General features: G+C 41.4%; 2 protein-coding genes across 2 annotated transcripts; both read right to left on the reverse strand.

Moving 5' to 3' along the window:
• Positions 1-2,365: 2,365 nt before the first annotated feature.
• Positions 2,366-10,546, reverse strand: LOC143478225 (calpain small subunit 1-like). Its single transcript, XM_076977192.1, has 11 exons — positions 10,149-10,546; positions 9,839-9,921; positions 9,620-9,656; positions 9,372-9,470; positions 8,543-8,600; positions 8,130-8,194; positions 7,485-7,553; positions 3,793-3,871; positions 3,458-3,574; positions 3,309-3,367; positions 2,366-3,172 (listed from the first exon to the last, which is right to left on the reverse strand). The coding sequence occupies exons 2-11, from the start codon at positions 9,886-9,888 to the stop codon at positions 3,146-3,148; spliced, it is 660 nt and encodes a 219-aa protein (XP_076833307.1). The 5' UTR covers positions 9,889-9,921; positions 10,149-10,546; the 3' UTR covers positions 2,366-3,145.
• Positions 10,547-13,775: 3,229 nt separating this feature from the next.
• On the reverse strand, positions 13,776-20,873 carry LOC143477174 (calpain small subunit 1-like). The gene is made up of 11 exons (XM_076975692.1): positions 20,195-20,873; positions 19,765-19,847; positions 19,555-19,591; positions 19,339-19,437; positions 15,889-15,946; positions 15,461-15,525; positions 14,940-15,008; positions 14,589-14,667; positions 14,259-14,375; positions 14,109-14,167; positions 13,776-13,972 (listed from the first exon to the last, which is right to left on the reverse strand). The coding sequence occupies exons 2-11, from the start codon at positions 19,812-19,814 to the stop codon at positions 13,946-13,948; spliced, it is 660 nt and encodes a 219-aa protein (XP_076831807.1). The 5' UTR covers positions 19,815-19,847; positions 20,195-20,873; the 3' UTR covers positions 13,776-13,945.
• Between the last annotated feature and the right edge of the window lie 3 nt (positions 20,874-20,876).

Consider the following 20,876-nt stretch of genomic DNA (forward strand, 5'->3'; position numbering starts at 1 on the left):
CAGACTCAAAGTAGATGGCACATTCTCTGGTTAGCCTTTCATGCATGAGCATGGCTTAAATTACAGAAACCTAGTTCATTGTATGGGTCCAGCAATGTGGCTAATGATAGGGCAGTAATCTCCTCTATGACAGGAAAATGTAAATAATTTTTAAATGTTGGCCAGATTTGCAACAATGAGGTTTTTACTTTCTTCAAGTTTCTATTTTTAGATTTGACTCCTCAAGTTTAGACCCTTTGGTTTTAATTTCAATACATTGTGTTACCATTTAGTTACCTATCTTTCTTGAAATTACCCACATGGTAATGACATGGCTTTACTGAAAAATGAAAATCAGTTTAAATGCAAAATGTAAATGTTTGGTTAAATATAACCCAAAATAAATGGGAAGTAAACACAACAGTGCACCCAAGTGACAAGATGCTACAACACCAAGTTTATTACCAAGTAGTAGCAACACATCACCTAAAAATCTATTAAAATTGCAGTTCCAAATTAAAAGGCTTATGAATTATGTGTCTGAATTCGCACCAGCATGTGCATTCACTTTTTTGATTAATTAAAAAATCATTCTATGAGTATTTAGATTATTTTTAAGGATGCATGCTGTGGCCTCATTTAATGCAAACAATGACAAATAAAATATTCATTATCTAAATTAAATTATAGACAGAAAACTCATATACGACAGGGACAAAGCCAAAGCCGTAACAAGGTGGACATAACAGGGTGGACAAAGAAAAGGTAATAAATTATGCGATTTAAAGGTTTAAAAATTAATTTCTTATTACATAAACTTTGTGTCACAGGGTCCCGCCTCCCTCCTGTCAGTCATGTCTTCTGTTTTGTTCTCTGTGTTTGTGTCTTATATTTTGAAATTCCTTCACGCCCCTGCCTTGTTCTCCGCCCCTCGTTATTGCTGTCTGGTCTTGTTGAGTTCCTTGTTTGGTTAGTGCAGTGGTTCCCAAACTTTTTCTGCCGTGCCCCCCTTTAGTAGATGAGAATATTTTTGCGTCTCCCCTACACACACTCCCCCATATTGACACATGTGCACATGTTTTACTTCCAAGCTCCCCACCCCACCTAGGGGGTGCGCCCCCCACTTTGGGAACCACTGGGTTAGTGTATTTAAGTACCTTAAGTGTATTTTAAGTGTATTATTGTAAGTACCTCTTGCTTGTATACCATTTGGAATCTTGGTCTTCCCTGTTTGTAAATTTAGCCTGTTTGTACTCCCTGTTCATTGGTATTCTCTTTCAGTAGTACTTGGTGTGATTTTGGTTTCTCTAGTTATATGCTTGTTAGTCTTTCCTTTTCTTTAGCCATGTCCCCCCAATTATTTCTGTTAGTGTTGTTCGGTTCCTATGTTAGGTGTTTGATTATTCTTGGTGTATGTTCTGTGTGCTCTGTATAATGTATTAGTTTTGTTATTAAATCTTTGTTCAGTCCGCACTTGCGTACAGCCCACTCTCCCAGTTCGTTACACTGTCAATGAGTAACTTTGCCTATACTGGTTAAAAAAATCAAAAAAGTAAAAATGGTCCAGTATATGGCACTACATGAACAATGTATTGTGCCTTCATCATGAAAAAAATCAGCAATTGAATACAGCCTAAATGATTACAATTCTTTTTAGAACTATAAATAAAGTGTTGGGGAAAAAATCTAATCTCGTTATTTCCCAACAGGTAATCTACATACTACGTGATTTTTATCAAGATGGAAAAACCATTTATTCAGAGGCTCTTGCATTAGGCAGAGTACCTGGTCATCAGTTTACCAGCTGATATTCCTTTGTGGACTCAGCCAGAAGTATTTGTCATATCCATTGTGGTGCATGCGTGCACTGTGACATTGACTTTAGCTACTGTCTTCTTCCTGCTTGTCTGCCTATATCGCCACCATTTATTTCTCTTTGTGTATATCTTTTTTTTCTCTTTCTGTGTGTATTTCATCCTCCTTTCAGTATCTGAATTCCAATGTTCCCTGTAATGTTTCTGTCTCTCAACAGCACTTAAGGTCATTCTTTAAGAGATGCACACTTAATATCAATATTTCTAGCAATATACTAACTAAATTGAATAATAAAGCTACATAAAACACATGTGCATTGACATAGATACACTATGATGTCCACCCTGCTACGTGCATGTCCTGTTAGGTCATTGATGGTAACAGGGTGGACCTTCTGACATAAAGTTAGCCATTATCCACTGTGTGAGCAAAACCAGTCTAACAAAAAAGAATAACATGCTTTTTAATATGATTATTATGATTTTTTTTCGTAACAGAGTGGACATGTTGTGGTTGACTATGTCAGACTGATGGGATAAAATGAGGAATAACAGACACTGACATGAAGACATAGCCACTCACCTTCGACATTTATTTTCCCTCTGAAAAATGTATGTGAGCTCCAGGAAAATATGTTGGTATGTAAAACAGCTCTTCATTTACAGAGACAGTACTTGGACATAACAGGGTGCACAGTAACTTGAGAGACATGCGATAAAATATATAGTTTAGGGAGGACTTGAGCAATATTTTTAAACACTATTAAAATGCTGAAATATTCTAGTGATTATACATCATATTTCCATCACAAAAACAGAAAGCACAACTCCAGGGACATGGGAAAACCCCAAGCGTCTGATAAATAAAAACAGTGTTGAAGGTATAAAAATACATTTGGGGGTAGATTGCGTTATATTTCAGTAGGATTTACAGAATTTATATTATTTGACTTTTAATAATAAATATATTGATCAGTGCTGGGGATGCAAAAGGCACCAAATTGTAGGAATGACCCATACACAGAACTAAATACTGGATAATGGCATACAAACAAACCCAGGTCGCAAGAAAGTTATACTAAGCATCGGAGCAAAGGGGTAGGACTATCTCCCAGAAGGCAACACACATATGAAATCCGTGACACGAAACAACGGACAGCGGACTTACAATTGAGGACTGGAAAAGCATGGAACATAAACCACTGGGAAACAGAAAGGCATGACAAACAGAAGAGAAAAAACCAAGGAGATCGAAGCAAGGACGAAATTTAAGGGAACACGAAAGCACAATACACAGGAGGGGGGTGGAGCTAGACGTGACGGTGGCACAAAACAAATGATTTCCTCTTGACTTAGGAGTACATATTCAACAGCAGCCACTGTGGACAGATGAGGAAAAAGTCAGACACTTGTGAATAATTTCAGTTTCATTAATATATGATTTTAGGTTGACAAGAGTCTATGTTGCTAGCAGTAACAAAGTTTTGAAAGCCCAATTCAATGTAGCTCTCATACCTCTTTAATGTTGACTTTGATAGAACCAGCGTTGTCATTGTCAAGCATTTTAAAAGCATCTGTAAAAAACGTCTTTTAGTGAACCATGTCTGGAAATATCCAAATTTAAAAATCATAAAGAGTAAATTGCCATAAAACAGCTAACTTACTGCACATGGCATCCAGCCGCACCAAGCAGCCAATATAGCTGTCGAAGTTCATATTGCCGTCTTTATCACTGTATTTTCGGGAGATCATCTGGAGGATCTGGTCATTGACAGGAAACCCTGGTGTCCAAGTGGGAAGACAAACAGGACTTGTGTGACAGCTGAGACAACATAACTAATATCAGAATGGTGTTTACTTGTGCCCACGTGGAAGAGCTGGTAATTGAGAGGAAACTCTAGTTTCCATTTAACTAGTGACCTATAGTGACCTTTTAACTGTGGTCAGTTTGTGCCAACATAGCTGGTGTGAGACCTAGAAGTTCTTCTCCAGGACTAACCTGCAGCACTGAATGCACCAGGCAATTCATCAGCTCCAATCACGCCAGAGCGGTCTGCATCATACTGTTTATAGATAACCTGAACCAAACAAAGAAAAACTGAACTCTATTAATCTGCATCAGTGTATAAGGTATAGTGTACATGGACTACAGTGAAGGGTGGAGAGACATATTTTATAAAATTTTATTTAATTAAAAAAATATTTTATAAAATCTATAAATTTTGAATTTCAATGCATTTATGTCATATGTGACTGAGAATAGGAACCAGTGAAGCATGGGTTACAAAAATGTATTCTTAAGGCCCATTCACACCCTACGGTAATTACGGATACGGACCCTTTCGTCCGGTTCCGGAGGTCGTTTCATCCGTCAGTGGGTCCGTTGCCAGAGCGCTTACGAATCCGTAGCAACGGAGCAATATAAACCGGAAATCAGGGGGCAGTAGAGAGTCAGAAGCATCGGACGTACACCAATTCGGGAAAATCAATGAAGAAGAGTACTGGACTTTAAAAAATGACGCTCGAGTTAGAAGAGAAACTTTGCGAGTTGGTTAGAGGCTACATTCTGCTACGGTGCCAGGTCATCGCGATAAACAGCGATGCAAAAACAGCTGGGAGGAGATTGCTGGTGCGCCGGTGCCGGAAATTTGACTATACTGCCCTCTAGAGGATGTATTTAAAAAAATCATAACAACGTTGGAACTGGAAAGAGGTATAGTGGCCCCCTACGGAAGCTACGTTTGGTACGGACGGACGAAATTCGTCCGTGTCCGGAGGTATAAAGCAGGCTTTAGTTGCCTACTGTTAACCAATCAGTCTGCACAAAGAACCCTTAACTCTGAGAATATTTCATTTAGACTGCATATAATATTTAAGGATATTATTTAGAACTAAATAAGGCTGTCAAAAATATATATATATGGATCACCACTTTATTGTGGTGGAGGGTTTGCGTGCCTACATGATCCTAGGAGCTAGGTTATCGGGGGCAATTCTCCTGGTAGGGTCTCCCAAGGCAAATTGGTCCTAGGTGATGGGCCAGACAAAGAGTAATCCAAAAACCCATATGGAACTTATAAATATCAGGACCAGTTACCCTCGCCCGGATCAGGGTTATCTGTGCCTCACCCTGGAGCCAGGCCTGATGGAGGGGCTCCTTGGCGAGCACCTGGTGGTCGGAATTCTACCCATGAGGCTCAGCCGGGCACAGCCCGAAGGAGAAACATGGGTTCACTCTCCCATGGGCCCACCACCTGTGGGAGAGGTAGTACTAGGGGTTAGATGCATTGTGGATTGGGTGGTGGCTGAAGGCGGTGGCCTTGGCGTACCGATCCTCGGTTACTGAACCTGGCTCTTGGGACATGGAACGTAACCTCTCTGGTTGGGAAGGAGCCTGAGTTGGTGTGCAAGGCTGAGAGATACCAACTAGATATAGTTGGGCTCACCTCGAGACACAGTTTGGGTTCTGAAACCAATCCTCTCTCGAGAGGCTGGACTTTATTCTTTTCTGGAGTTGCCCAGGGTGAAAGGCAGAGGGCTGGAGTGGGCTTACTCATAGCTCCCCAGCTCGCTGCCTGTGTGTTGGGGTTTTCTCCGGGTTGCTTCCCTGCTCCTTTGCGTTGGAGAATGGGTTCTGACTGTTGTTTGAGCTTATGCACCAAAGGGCAGTTCAGAGTACCCGGCCTTCTTGGAGTCCTTGGAGGGGATACTGGAAGGTGCCCCTTCTGAGGATTCCATTGTTCTGCTGGAGATTTCAATGAAAGGGTGTGATTAGGAGGAATGGCCTCTCCGATCTGAACCCGAGTGGTGTTTTGTTATTGGACTTCTGTTCTTGGACTTCCATAGTCGACCACAGAGGTGTCCATAAGTGCACATAGCACCAGGACACCTTAGACCGAAGCTTGATGATGGATTTTGTAATCGTGTCGTCGGACTTGCGACTGTGTGTCTTGGACACTCGGGTGAACCGAAGAGCTGAGCTGTCAACTGATCTCCACCTAGTGGTGAGTTGGATCAGATGGTGAGCGAGGGTGCTGGACAGACCTGGCAGACCCAAATGTATTGTGAGGGTTTGCTGGGAACGTCTGACAGAGGAACCTGTCAGAAAGGTCTTTAACTCCCATATACAGCAGAGCTTTGACTGCATCCCGAGGGAGGCTGGAGACATTGAGACCGAATGGTTCTTGTTCCGCGCCTCCATTGTTAATGCGACAGACCAGAGCAGTGGCCGCAAGGTTGTCGGTGCTTGTTGTGGTGGTAATCCCCGAACCCGATGGTGGACACCTCGTCATGCTGAAGAAAGAGTCCTATCGGGCCTGGTTGACTCGTGAGACTCTGGAGGCAGTAGACAGGTACAGGAGGGCCAGGTGGATTGCGGCTTTGACCGTTGCGGAAGCAAAAACTCAGGTGTGGGAAAACTGAGACCATGGAAAGTGACTTTCAGTTGGCTCCGAGAAGATTCTGGAAAACCATCAGGCAACTCGGAAGCAGTCCCTAGAGGGTGCATAGGAGTTTGCTCAACCAGTCCACATGTGTTTTGTGGATTTGGAGAAGGCAAATCCACAAAAAAGACTGTGTCCCTCTGGGAATCCTCTGGGGGGTGCTCCGGGAGTATTGGGTACAGGACTCGCTGCTTCGGGCTATCCAGTCCCTGTACAAATGGAGCAGGAGCTTGGTTCGCACGGCCAGCAGTAAGTCAGACTGGTTCCTGGTGGGAGTTGGACTCCTTTGTCATCGATTCTGGTCCTTTGTCATCGATTTTGCGGCGAGGGTGGGGAGAGGACCGCCCACCGCAGCACCTGCAGCTCCCGGGTTCTCCCCACTGGCCACTCTCCTCCTGGCATGCAGCCTGGCGCCATTTACGTGTTTGTCTGTCCCTGTATTCGTATGTATTCCCGTATGTCTGCCAAATCCCCCCTTTCCCTTTTGTGCCGCTGTGTGTTAATGTTCCTGTTTGTGAACGTCCTGATGTGTTTGTCTAACGTGTTTTCCACGGTCTTCCCAGGGAGGGTGTTCTAAGCTGTTTGTGGCGGACTCTCCACCGAGGGCGGTCATCTCCCAGACGCAGGACTGAGCGTTTCGGGTCCGCCCATCGATGTGGGTTTGGGGCACTTGGTCCTTTTGGCACCCCTGGACGGGTAGTGCCCTTGGTGGGTGCGTCTGTCACGTTACGGTCCCAGACCCCTCCTTTTGGGCATGTGTTTACGTTGTCTACGTCTAATCGTCTGCGTCTGTGGATCTCCGTGGTTGCGGTTATGTCTTATGTTAATTCGTCTCACCTGTGGCTCGTCTCGTCATCACGTGGGGTTTATGTGGTTTGTCTATTTAATGTGCGTTTGCGCAGTGTCCTGTGCTCGTCGTTGTTGGAGTAATACATGTTTGTTGTTAACGTGTTTCATGTGCGCTGTCCGCGCTTTATGTTCAGTGTCAATAAAACGCAACGTTTTGGAAAGCGAAAGCAAGGATTCCTGTCTTGTCTGTCACCTCGCCCCAGCGTTACATTAGCCCGGTGCAGTTTATACAACATTTTCCATATTTTTTTTTACTTTGTAAGTGCGGCTTATATTGAGGTGTGCTCTGTAGTCGAGAAAATACAGTATATATACATATATAGTAATTTCAATGCCCATGTTGTTATGAAAGCAATCAGTTTAAGCTACAATGTATCAACACATTTCCACAGCTTTTTACCTGAAATCTCTTAATATTGTTCCACAGGTGCTTGAACTCCTCAAAGCCTAATCTTCCAGAGGTGTCACTCTGATTGAGGAGAGTTAAGTAAAACAAATGTAAGGACAACACTTCAGTTTTTGTTTAAAAGAATTTCCAGGATATTAATGAATTAGTTAATTTTCTCCATATTCCTGTAACGCAGCGTAGGCTGCGGAGTGAGGAGGCGGACACAAACACTGAGGAGAGTGAGATGTATTGAAGGGAAGACCAAACTCAGGGTCGAAATGGATAGCACAGTTCAGATCTTCCAGGGAGTCAGAACATGAAACAAGGAGCGGCATACTAAACACAAGGAGTACTTACAAAACCAGGCAGGTAAACAGAACAGGCAGGAACAGAAAATCACAAATACCAGAATGACAGAGATAGCAAACTTCACAAATTCACAAAATACTCAACAAGGGACAAGGGAAACACTGGGACTATAAATACACAGAACTAACAAGACACAGGTGGAAACACTGACGACACGGGCGTGGCAGGCTAAGGGAAACCATGGAAACAGACAAGCAGGGAATACAGAGGAACAGGGAACCGGAGTGACAGCTAGAAGAGGGGGGTGTAGCCCTACGTGACAATTCCCATATTTGTATGAGAGGATACATCCATTACTGCCACCATGCTCCTGCAATTCTCAATCGAGAAACCATCAGTCTTTAGATCAGAACCTAAAAGTGGGAGAAAGAGACATTATAGTGATGCAATCATCATTTTCAATCACCATTATCAATCACCATAATTTGTATAGTCAAAAATTACATAGTATAACTGTGGCAAAGACAAAAATGATTTTGTGATGTCCTGCCTAACCACACCCAGACCCACTACAGTATCTCAAACTTACTCTGAGCACAAATTGTGCACTCACCACAGACTAATGCCATACCCCACCTAACAGTCAATGTGGACGTCTTGTGTGAGAGTGTATTCATATACAAAAGCTAATTTTTGCAGCAGATATATCAGTTCTGATAATAGCTCATTTTGAAGGTTAAACAGAAGGTAAGTACGCTCACATTTGGATACAGCCTTGTTGAGAATGGTCATCAACTCATCAGGACTGACATCCATGTCCTGTATCAGAAAGAAAAAAAAATGAGAGGAAAATACTACCAAGACTCACAAAGCTCAGCTGTTGTTTGTGGTTGGCCTACATCCTCTACTAACTTTTAACTAACTAAAAAACATTTAAAAAACTAAGGAATGGGCCTTAAATTCATGACAATTTCAGGCACTCCATAACTGAGACATTCCACATCAAACACACCCATTTTTAACAAATGGCCTGAAATGGTTTTCATCACAATGTTAGGAATCAGTCAAAGGGGAGGGACCAGACAGGTTTCCTAACTGAAGGAAAGAGCTTTATCCAGCCCAAACCACACCTAGATTCTGTGCAACGTTCAGGAATGAGTCTACAGATGGGAGGTCATATGACCAACTGACCAAAATAAAGGATTTAAACAACCATGTCGGAATACACATAATTCCTTGCAGTTGAAAAGTCTGCAAAATGGAAATAGAAACTAAGACACTTCAAGTACCAAGTTTGAACGGATTCAGAGGTTTTTGTATATGTAAAATACAATGTAAATACATGTAAAAAGTATCCTATTTTGATCCAACAGAGATACTATCTTCATGTCTTTACATGCATGAAAATTAGTGGGTAAATTAGTTCTTCTGGGTATTTGCTGTAGCTACTTCTGCATATTTGCTTTATGCTTCATTCAAACAATAATGTATAATAATTAATAACAGGCAATTATGAACACCCCATAGATCCACGCTTAAAATGCATGCAACAAGAGTAAGAAGGTCAATTATGGCGAAATTAGACCTTACATCTCCAGCGAGCTGTTGAAAAACTTTGCGAAATTTCCTCTCCTCGTCACTTTCATTTTGCGGAGATTGTGGATACATTAGCGGTCTTCTGGGTGGGGGCTGGGACGCAGAATCAGAACATATGCTTATATTTATCATATATAAATACATAACAAGTCCTAATGTTGTACATTTGACCGTTTCCATGCAATTCACACATCCCTTATGTTAGCATTAAACATTAACACCTTAAAAGCGCTTAAACTTACTGGCTGGGATGGACTGAAGTTCCCAGGATCCACATGACTATGAAATATATGCGGCATGAAAGAAATAGCAGCAGTCGTTAAGATGAAGTAAATGTAAGAAATGAGAAAGTTTTTATATTGTACGTTGTTGTTACTACTGAATACACGGCAGCTACAGTAGCCTAAAGGTTGAAAAAACAAAACGGGTGTGAGTAGGGAGAGACTAAATGTATCACCAACCTCACGACATTCAGAATCCCTCCAATGAATTTTTGACAGCCCCCAAACATTTTGATTGTGGATGTGGGCACGAGTTTTCAATTCTATTAAAACATTAAAATAAACATTAGGAAACAGTTGTCGATTCTTCTCAAACAGTCAAATGTCATTTCCAGCATAGCCTACCGTTTTCTAGCTTACACTGATGCTTAGAAGTAATCGATCAATATTAATCGATTAGTTCACTAAAATGTAGCCACAATGCCGCATTGTAATATATTAAACTTAAATAAACGTAGTCAGCTAGAAACTCAGATGCAGAAAGACTCACCAGAGAAGATTCAGTGTTTCACCGGAAAGGTCACAGGCGAACAAGTACTCTATGTACTATGAAGTTGGTCTAAACAAATGACATCACCTGCTCTACCGGTTCGTTAGGGCTCTCCGCCCTAAAAAAACCTTAGCTTTCAGCTATGAACAGTTGTTCCAAATACCGCAATTAACAAACCTACGTGACAGTCGTGACTGAAGCTACGCTGTAAAATACGCCAAAAATAAAAACAAATTACAAGTAAACTTAGACAAAAACTCAACTCAACAAAGGTCCCCAAAACACATTCACCACTTTTACGAAGATCAGCTTCCCTGAACCCCTTATTATATGCCTACAAGGGTTAGAGCTTCACTAGCTCTAAATAACAAATTCTGTGTAACAAACACCCCCTTTTATGTCCCCGTTCTCTAAAATGTATGGGCATACAAATTCCATGTATGAGACACTCGCCCGCGCCTGCATTACGTCACGAGAAATCGCTCGAGCAGCGAAAGTGGCCCACGAGGAAGTTGCGGGCGCTCACTGAAATGGCAACTGCCCTAACGGACTCGTTATTATCAGCGCATCGGAGAGTAATATTGTTTATATTTGTCCTCATTTCCATTCTGATCCCACCGCTTAGAGCAGTATCGGAGCCGGGGAAATGGTTTCTGAATGTGGACAATAACATCCACCCAGGATGTCACAGAATACTTGTAGCCAGGGGCGGACTGGCATACATTACTACCGGAGATTTCCCCGGTGGGCCAATGGGTTAGTAGGTCGCCGGGCCACCGACCGCCGGTGGTTTAACTCAGCCCGTGGAGGAGTCACGCTGCTGTTTAACGTTGTCTATTACCTCTCCCCCGCTCCTGTCAGGCAAACCTGCTCATCGTGCGGCCGCGGACTGATCCTGTAAACACATGAACGAGTCGGACCGCGGCCGCGGACAGGGCCAGCTGATGAAAAAATAAGTCCGCATTGCCGTAAAGATGGAGCAGTCTAAGCCAGGGTCTAAACAAACTACGAAACGCAAAGGTGGCGCTGAAAAGCTGAGAGAGAGAAAAAAGAAAAGCTGCAGAGGTTACTCACTGAGTGAACAATGTAGGTTTCAGTAGCTTTCCAGTTGTTTTTCCCCCTGTATTTTGTCAGGGTCAAGTTGTTAAGTTTGTTAAGTTATTTTGTTATGCCACTATGTGGCTTTGTAATCATATTATTGTTGTAAGTAATATAGCCCATATGACAATAAGAGCTGTCATATACACTACGTGCCATGTATAGATTCATATACAGTCAGGGCCGGCGCCACATGGGGGCCCCAGGGGGTTCCCACTAATCCAAGGTTGATGCACTTTCACATCTGCATCAAAGGGGGTCAGAGGAGGAACCTGGGTCAATGAAAACTATCCTTCCATCTAAAGTATGCATCGCATCGATAAGGTGGGAGATTAATGAGGAGATAGAGAGAGCTATGGAGGGACTAAATAGACCAGAAGCTTGCCCAGAAAGTAAAGAGGTATGTGCCCCCCTCGTGCAGGGATAAACTCCTGACATGGGCACACACCTCATTTTACTTCGGGATGTCCCAGGTTGACCTGCACTCTTTAGCTGCTTTCAGGAAGGTATTGGTGGGAGACTATGTCTAGTGATGTGCATGATTATGGAATCACATCGCTGTGCATTTTGTCACTGACTTACCGGAGTTGCATGGTTTCACCACTATTCTCACGGTTACCGACCGGTTTTCTAGAGGGGTCTGATTTTTGCAGGTCTTCCCATTGCCCTCCAGAGTGCAGCCTAGGGTGCAGCCTAAACCCTTTTTGCGTGTATGTAGAGTATTTGGCATCCCGGAGGATGTCTTGTATGATAGAGGGCCACAATTAACTCATGTTTGGACTGCTTCTTTTAACATCTAGGGGTAAGAGTCAGCCTAACATCTGGATACCACCTGGAGCCGAATGGTCTACTTTAGCAATCCTTCTGATTGGTCGTCTTTCTAGTATGGCCTCAGATGCCACAGAATTCCATAACCAGCTCTGCTACTAACTTTGCGCCCTTCGAGTGTTGTCTATAATATCAACCTCCCCTGGTTCCTTGGATGGCCGTATGCTTGGATGTTCCAGCAGTTGATGCTTGAATGGAGAGGAGTGAATGAGCCTGGGAAGAGACTCATCAACAGATCTCAAGTGTACTGGAAAGAAACAAAAGAAATGCAGATCGATGTTGTGGTCCAAACCCTGTATACCAGGTAGGCGAGAGAGTGTGGCTGTCAACACACAAAACTGAGAGGGATGGGCCGGTGTATCAAACTCAAGGTCAGATACATTGGACCGTTTAAGATCAACAAACAGGTAAACCCTGTCACCTGGAGCTCCCTTCACATTACCGTATGTCCCGTTTGTTCCATGTGTCTCTTCTTAAGCCAGTTGTTTCAGGTCCTCTGGAGGAGGTCACCTCCTGACATGGAACCACCTCCGGATGCCATAGAAACTGATCGAACACCCTTATACACGGTTTGAGAAATTCTGACTTCCAGGTGAAGACGCTTTGGTACTCAAAACCTGGTTGAATGGCAAGGCTATGGCCCAGAGGAGCAAAGTTGGGTTGACGCCAAAGATGTTCTGTACAAGGGTCTGTTAGCAGACTTTATCTTTAAAGACATTATCTGGACCATCCTGCAGATCCTTGTCACCAGAATACTGAGTTCACCTATACCCTTTCTTACTTCCTCTATTTAATGTTTCCCATGTCCTGTTGTTGTTGACTGTAGCCCCTTTTTTGATCTGACGCCCATTTGCCCTGGTTTTGATTCTGCTGGGCAAAAAAAGGGCAAATCATTTCATCTTTTAAAAATCTGGTTCTGCATGTGACTGCTTTGCCTTCCGCCCACGGTTTCGCATTTAGTGTCTAGTTAGTGTCTGGTATTTAAGCCCTCCGTTTCCCAAGTTTGTTTGCTGGTCTTTGTTCTATGTACAGCCGTTCGGGTTAATGTTTCTTTGAGATTTTATTGTGAAGTATGCCTAAGCCTGTAATCCATGTTAATCATCTGTCACGCGTGCCTCTACTAGTGCATTTTGTTCTGTTTTCTGTCTTTTCTAGTGATGGACGGATGAAGCCCCACTGACGTTTTAGGAGCTTCTTCTTGATTGTGCGAAATCGACATCAGAGAAGAGTGACATCTGGTGGCCAGAAAAAATGATTGCAGCCTGCAGATCAATACGGTGTGGTCTTACAATTCAACTCGTGTATGTTCTGATCCGCTGAAAATGATGTTTACATAATGTTTACATAAATACATATTAGTCATCAGTGGGATCTCTGGCACAGAAAGCCTGGTGGGGCACAATAAACTCTGCAGCATCTGACTCGTTATTGAAACTACACACAAACCTGCATATTCAATGAATTCAAACACAAACGCATATCACCAATAAAGTCACAAATACTCACACACACATACACACACACACACACACACACACACACATGTACAGCAGGAATTTGCAGAAGCGGAGATCAGAATATGAATGACGTCGCTAATATCGGCATTTGGACCCACACAGCCACTAGTACTGCCAGACATTATTTATAAAGTCAATGCTGAGAACATAGGGTGTATGCTAAGTAAACACAAAGGCACATAAGTGACAAGATGATGCAACTTTATTACCAAGTAATAGCAAAACATCACCTAAAAATCAATTACAATTGTGTTTCCAAAATAAAATACTTTTTCAATTATAGGCAAATGTTCTGATGAGTAGCCAATACAATGACCAAGAAAAATGGCACAGAACAGATGATTTCCTTATGACTTAGGAGTACATGGTCAACTGCAGCCACTGTGGGTAGATGAGGAAAAAGTCAGACACTTCTGAATAATTTAAGTTTCATTAATATATGATTTTAGGTTGACAAGAGTCTATCTTGCTAGCAGTAACAAAGTTTTGAAAGCCCAATTCAATGTAGCTCTCATACCTCTTTAATGTTGACTTTGATAGAACCACCGTTGTCCTTGTCAAGCATTTTAAAAGCATCTGTAAAAAAACGTCTTTTAGTAAACCATGTCCGGAAATATCTAAATTTAAAAATCATAAAGAGTAAAATGCCGTAAAACAGCTAACTTACTGCACATGGCATCCAGCCGCACCAAGCAGCCAATATAGCTGTCGAAGTTCATGTTGCCACTTTCATCGCTGTATTTTCGGGAGATCATCTGGAGGATCTGGTCATTGAGAGGAAACCCTGGTGTCCAAGTGGGAAGACAAACAGGACTTGTGAGACAACATAACTAACATCAAACAGAATGATGTTTACTTGTGCCCAGGTGGGGACACCAATTAACTCTGGAGTTCTCAACACTGGCAGTGTGTTGACCTTTTAACTGTGGTCAGTTTCTGCCGACATAGCTGGTGTGAGACCTAGAAGTGCTTCTCTTGCAGGACTAACCACACTAACCTGCAGCTCTGAATGCACCAGGCAGTTCATCAGCTCCAATCACGCCAGAGCGGTCTGCATCATACTGTTTATAGATAACCTGAACCAAACAAAGAAAAACAACTCTATTAATCTACAACAATATATAAAGAATAGTGTACATGGACTACAGTGAAGGGTGGAGAGACATTTGATAAAAATATATTTTATAAAAATATAAAATCTACAAGGCTGTCAGCTGAATCCAGACTAGCTGAAAATACTTCATCCAGTGATATAAATATATATTCATAACTGATTTCAATGCCCATGTTGTTATGAAAGCAATTGGTTTAAGCTAAAATGAATCAACACATTTCCACAGCTAGTTACCTGCCATCTCTTAATATTGTTCCACAGGTGCTTGAACTCTTCAAAGCCTAATCTTCCAGAGGTGTCACTCTGATTGAGGAGAGTTAAGTAAAACAAAAGTAAGACAACACTCCAATTTGTGTTGAAAACAATGACCAAGATGTTAATGAATTAATTAATTAGTTAATTTCCTCCATATGTGAAATGTGCCATATTTTGTCAATTGTGATTTTTACACCCCAATCGAAATTTGTCCTCCACTTTTAACCCATCTGTGCAGTCAGAACACACACACTAGTGATTACTAGGGGGCTGTGGATCACAAGTGCCCAGAGCAGTGGGCAGCCCTAGCCTGGCGCCCGGGGAGCAGTTGGGGTTAGGTGCCTTGCTCAAGGGCACCTCAGTCATGGCCTGTCTGGGAATCGAACCCATGACCCTCCGGTCACAAGACCGCCAGGCCATGACTGCCCTTTTGTCATGTCATGCCCTGCCCTCATGACTGCCCCATGACTGAATATTCACATATTTTTATGAAAGGATACATCCATCACAGCCACCATACTCTTGCAATTCTCAATTGAGAAACCATCAGTCCTTAAATCAGAATCTAAAAGTGGGAGACATTATAGTGAAAAATATGCGGCAATCATCATTTTCAATCACCATTATCAATCACCATAATTGGTATAGTCAAACAGTACATAGTAATTACACAGTATAACTGTGGCAAAAACTAATATGATTTTGTGATGTCCTGCCTAACCACACCCAGACCCACTACAGTATCTCAAACTTACTCTGAGCACAAATTGAGCAGTCACCACAGACTAATGCCACACCCCACCCAACAGTCAATGTTGAAGTCTTGCCTGAGAGTGTATTCATATACAAAAAGCTAAATTTTGCAGAAATATCTGAAGTTCTGATAATAGCTCATTTTGAAGGTTAAACACAAGGTAAGTATGCTCACATTTGGATATAACCTTGTTGAGAATGTTCATTAACTCATTAGGACTCACTTCCATGTCCTGTATCAGAAAAAAAACACAAGAGGTAAATACTACCAAGACTCACAAAGCTCAGTTGTTGTTTGTGGTTGGTCTACATCCTCTACCAACTTCACCATTTTCTAGAACTTTCATGACATTTTAAAAAAACTATGTGTGGGCTTCTTCACATTCATGACAATCTCAGGCACTCTATAACTGCGGCATCCCACTTAAAACCCACCCATTTTTAACAACAAAGGTAAACGCCTGAATCCGTGTATCATTCGTTCATTTGATATTCAACTTAAAATCAAAATCGGAAAATCAAAAAACCATTCATTATTTTGTTTTTCGTTTTGAATATAAAAACAAAAAAACAAACCAGGCTTGTATTTTTCAGTTTTTTATTTGATGATCCAAACAAAAATAGCAAAATAAAAAAACGGGTTCGGAGCCGAACTTGATTTTGATTTTTTAACTTGACCCATTTGTGTGCCCCGGAAGTTACTGATATGTTTATTCTTCGTGGTCTTCGTTTGTGCGGGAGTGCGCTGCAGTGTTACTTGTTCTACTCTGAGCCTAAACATTGGAACATAGTCTATATTGGTATAGACAACGTGACCATATTGGAACCACATTCTAGATTAATTAAATATTTATTTGAAGGTGGCAAGACGCCTGCAGAGATTTCGTGCACGTTGCAGCAAATGGATATCCAGTGATGATCCGGTGTTAATATTTGTCATTGTGTTTTGTAGTGTTCGTTTACTTTAGTCTCTGCTGTGTTTTCTGTGCCTTGTATTATTTATATAAACGTGTTTTCCTTTCATAATCGCTGTGGTCCTTTATATTCCTTCGTGAGTGTTTCTGTGAAGTGTGTTCTGTATGCCTTGTAAGTTGCGCACTCTCCGTGTGGGCGCGGTTCACTTAGAGCTAGGGTGACCAGACGTCCTCTTTTTCCCGGACATGTCCTACTTTTGAGACCTAAAAAATGTCCGGGGGGAATTTGTTCGACTGCCTCAAACAGAATACATGTACAGTGCAAAAGTGTTTACAAGTGAAAGCACGTGTGTCCGCCGGTTCTACGGCGATGAAACGAAAGTGTACGTTTACGGAGGAGTTAAAGAGAAAAAACGTTCGACACACACACCATCCACCTAAATCATTCACCGATACACCGATGACCCCCACCCAGTACAAAAGGTGTCCTCCTTTTCAGAAACCCAACTCTGGTCACCCTACTAGAGGAGACTAGCTCCGTTAAAGTATGTGCCAGCCCTTTATCGCGATTGTGTCCAACCCACCACGTTACACAGATATTGGTATATTATTTATTTCAGTAATTCCATTCAAAAGATGAAACTTGTATATTATACTCATTCGTTGCACGCCGACTGATATATTTAAGAAAATTTGAATATTGTGAAAAGGTTCAATATTGAAGACAATATTAAATAGCTAATGAACTAAAACTGGTCTCTCAGTCTAGTTCTGTATGCTAGACAGTCATGGGAAAGAAAAACAAGTAGTTATATATATTAAGTGCATCCTAAACAACAACCTACAACTCTTATTACAGGTGCTGTTCATAAAATAAGAATATTATGAAAAGCTATTGAAATAATTAGATAAAAACTCACCACCACTATTAGGTAAGAGGTAGAAATACTCATATCTGAGTTGTAGGTTGCTGGTCATCATGGGCTTAATGTAATACAACTTGTTTGGTGCTGTTCTGATGGACCGTTTAAAAGCTATTGAAATTAAAAGATAAAAACTCACCACCACTATTAGGTAAGAGGTAGAAATACCCATATCTGACTTATAGGTTGTTGCTTAGGATTGCGCTTAATATATAATAGCTTGTTTTATGATCTTATGATGCACCATTTAAAAGCTATTGACATAATTAGACAAAAACTGACCTCCACAAATTGGTGCAAGGTAGAAATACCCATATAAATGTGCCATATTTTGTCAATTGTGATTTTTTTTCACCGCGATCGAAATTTGTCCTCCACTTTTTACCCATCTGTGCAGTTAGAACACACACACACTAGTGATTACTAGGGGGCTGTGGTGCACACGTGCCCAGAGCAGTGGGCAGCCCGGCACCCGGGGAGCAGTTGGGGTTGGGTGCCTTGCTCAAGGGCACCTCAGTCATGGCCTCAAGCCTGGGAATCAAACCCACGACCCTCCGGTCACAAGACCAGTTCCCTACAATCAGGCCATGACTGCCCGTTGTATTACAAGTTGTATTACACAAAGTGCATCCTAAATAACAACTATATACTTTGTGTAATACAACTTGTTTGGTGGTCTTATGATGGACCATTGAAAAGATATTGAAATTATTGAAAAGAAAAAAAAACAGAGTGCGCAGTGCTCTGGGGCCTTTACTACCGCCACTTGCGTCCGTGTTAACGTAATTTGTAGACGGTGCCTTAGACGTCGTAGCGGTCACAATAGTACATTTTAAATAAAATGTTGTATACAACTTAAATATGTATATTCCTGGCGTAAACAAAGTTGTAGATATTTATTTTGCACATTTGGGCACTTATTATTGAAGAAAGAATTCCGAATATGCAAACGTGAAACCAACTTTACCGCAGTCAAACGAAGACCACGAAGAACAACTTCCGGGGCACACAAATGGGTCGAGTTAAAAAATCAAAATCAAGTTCGGCTCCGAATCCGATTTTTAATTTAGCTAGTTTTGTTTGGATCATCAAATAAAAAACTGAAAAATACAAGCCTGATTTGTTTTTTTGTTTTTATATTCAAAACGAAAAACAAAATAATGAACTGTTTTTTTGATTTTCCGATTTTGATTTTCAGTTGAATATCAAATGAACGAATGATACACGGATTCGCCTGAACCATTTAAATGGTTTTCATCACAATGGTAGGAATCAGTCAAAGGGGAGGGACCAGACAGGTTTCCCAACTGAAGGATCAGTAGCTTGACTCAGCCCAAACCACACCTAGTTTCTGTGTGACATTCAGGAAAGAGTCTACATGTGAGGTCGTATGACCAGCTACCAAAATCCATAAAGCATTTAAATAACCATGTTGGTATACACATACTTCCTCGCAGTTGAAAAGTCTCCAAACTGGAAATAGAAACTAAGACACTTCAAGTACCAAGTTTGAACGGATTCAGAGGTTTTTGTATGTGTAAAATGAACAAGTATCCTATTTTGATCCAACAGAGATACTATCTTCATGTCTTTACATGCATGAAAATTAGTGGGTAAATTAGTTCTTCTGGGTATTTGCTGTAGCTACTTCTGCATATTTGCTTTATGCTTCATTCAAACAATAATGTATAATAATTAATAACAGGCAATTATGAACACAGCATATATGATATATCCACGCTTAAAATGCATGGAACAAGTGTCCATTATGGCGAAATTAGACCTTACATCTCCAGCGATCTGTTGGAAAACTTGGCGAAATTTCCTCTCCTCGTCACTTTCATTTTGCGGAGATTGTGGATACATTAGCGGTCTTTTGGGTGGGGGCTGGGATGCAGAATCAGAATATATGCTGTAAGAATCATATATAAATACATAACAAGTCCTAGTAGATTTGACCGTTTCCATGCAATTCACACATCCCTTAAAAGCGCTTAAACTTACTGGCTGGGATGGACTGAAGTTCCCAGGATCCACATGACTATGAAATATATGCGGCATGAAAGAAATAGCAGCAGTCGTTAAGATGAAGTAAATGCAAGAAATGAGAAAGCTTTTATATTGTACGTTATTGTTACTACTGAATACATGGCAGCTACAGTAGCCTAAAGGTTGAACGGGTGTGAGTAGAGAGAGACTAAAGGTATCACCAACCTCACGACATTCAGAATCCCTCCAATGAATTTTTGACAGCCCCCAAACATTTTGATTGTGGATGTGGGCACAAGTTTTCAGTTCTATTAAAACATTAAAATAAACATTTGGAAACAGTAGTCGATTCTTCTCCAACAGTCAAATGTCATTTCCAGCATAGCCTACCGTTTTCTAGCTTACACTGATGCTTAGAAGTAATCGATCAATATTAACCGATTAGTTAACTAAAATGTAGCCACAATGCCGCATTGTAATATGTTTAACTTAGACAAATGTAGTCAGGTAGAAATAGGTAGGGCCACCGCGTATTCGACGCGAAAGATTGTAAACAAATGCAAACTTTTCCTGTAACGAGGCTCAACATAAATCAAAAGTAGCATTCTAAATTTGATTGGGTCTTTGAACTCAGAAAGACTGCAGAAAGACTCACCAGGGAAGATTCAGTGTTTCACCGGAAAAGTCACAGGCGAACAAGAGGCATGTACAATGAAATTGGTTCAACAACAGAAACCTGCTTTACCTGTTCGACAGGTCTCTCCACCCTAAAAAACCCAAACAACAAAAACAACAGCAACAACAACAACAACAAGAAACCCCGTAGCTTTCGGCTAAGCTTGGAACAATTGTTAGTTTCACCAAGTAGAGTTTAAAATAGAAATCAAATACCAAAATTAACAACCCTGACAGGCTTGACTGAAGCTACGCTGTAAAATACGCCAAAATAAAAACAAATGAAATGTAAAATGAAATGTTAAAGTGAATTTAAACAAAAACTCCAGTACGTGAAGATATAACAATCAACAAAGCTCTCCCACGACACATTCAGCATATTTACGAAGATCAGCTTGCCTGAACATCCCATATATGCCTAGTATCACTCATTTTGACTTCACTAAGCTCTGAATAACAAATTCTGTGTAACAAACATCCCCTTTTATGTCTCCGTTCTCTAAAATGCATGGGCATACAAATTCCAACATATGAGACACTTTGCAGTCGTTAAGTAGCCTACGGGTCTAACAGTGACATGGGCACATTTGGCTGGTGTATAACACGCACAATAAATAAAACTGCAGGCCTTTGGCGTGTCGCACGCGAACGATTCCGTGGCA

Source organism: Brachyhypopomus gauderio, chromosome 16 (assembly GCF_052324685.1).
Source record: "Brachyhypopomus gauderio isolate BG-103 chromosome 16, BGAUD_0.2, whole genome shotgun sequence".
Classification (NCBI taxonomy): Eukaryota; Metazoa; Chordata; class Actinopteri; order Gymnotiformes; family Hypopomidae; genus Brachyhypopomus; species Brachyhypopomus gauderio.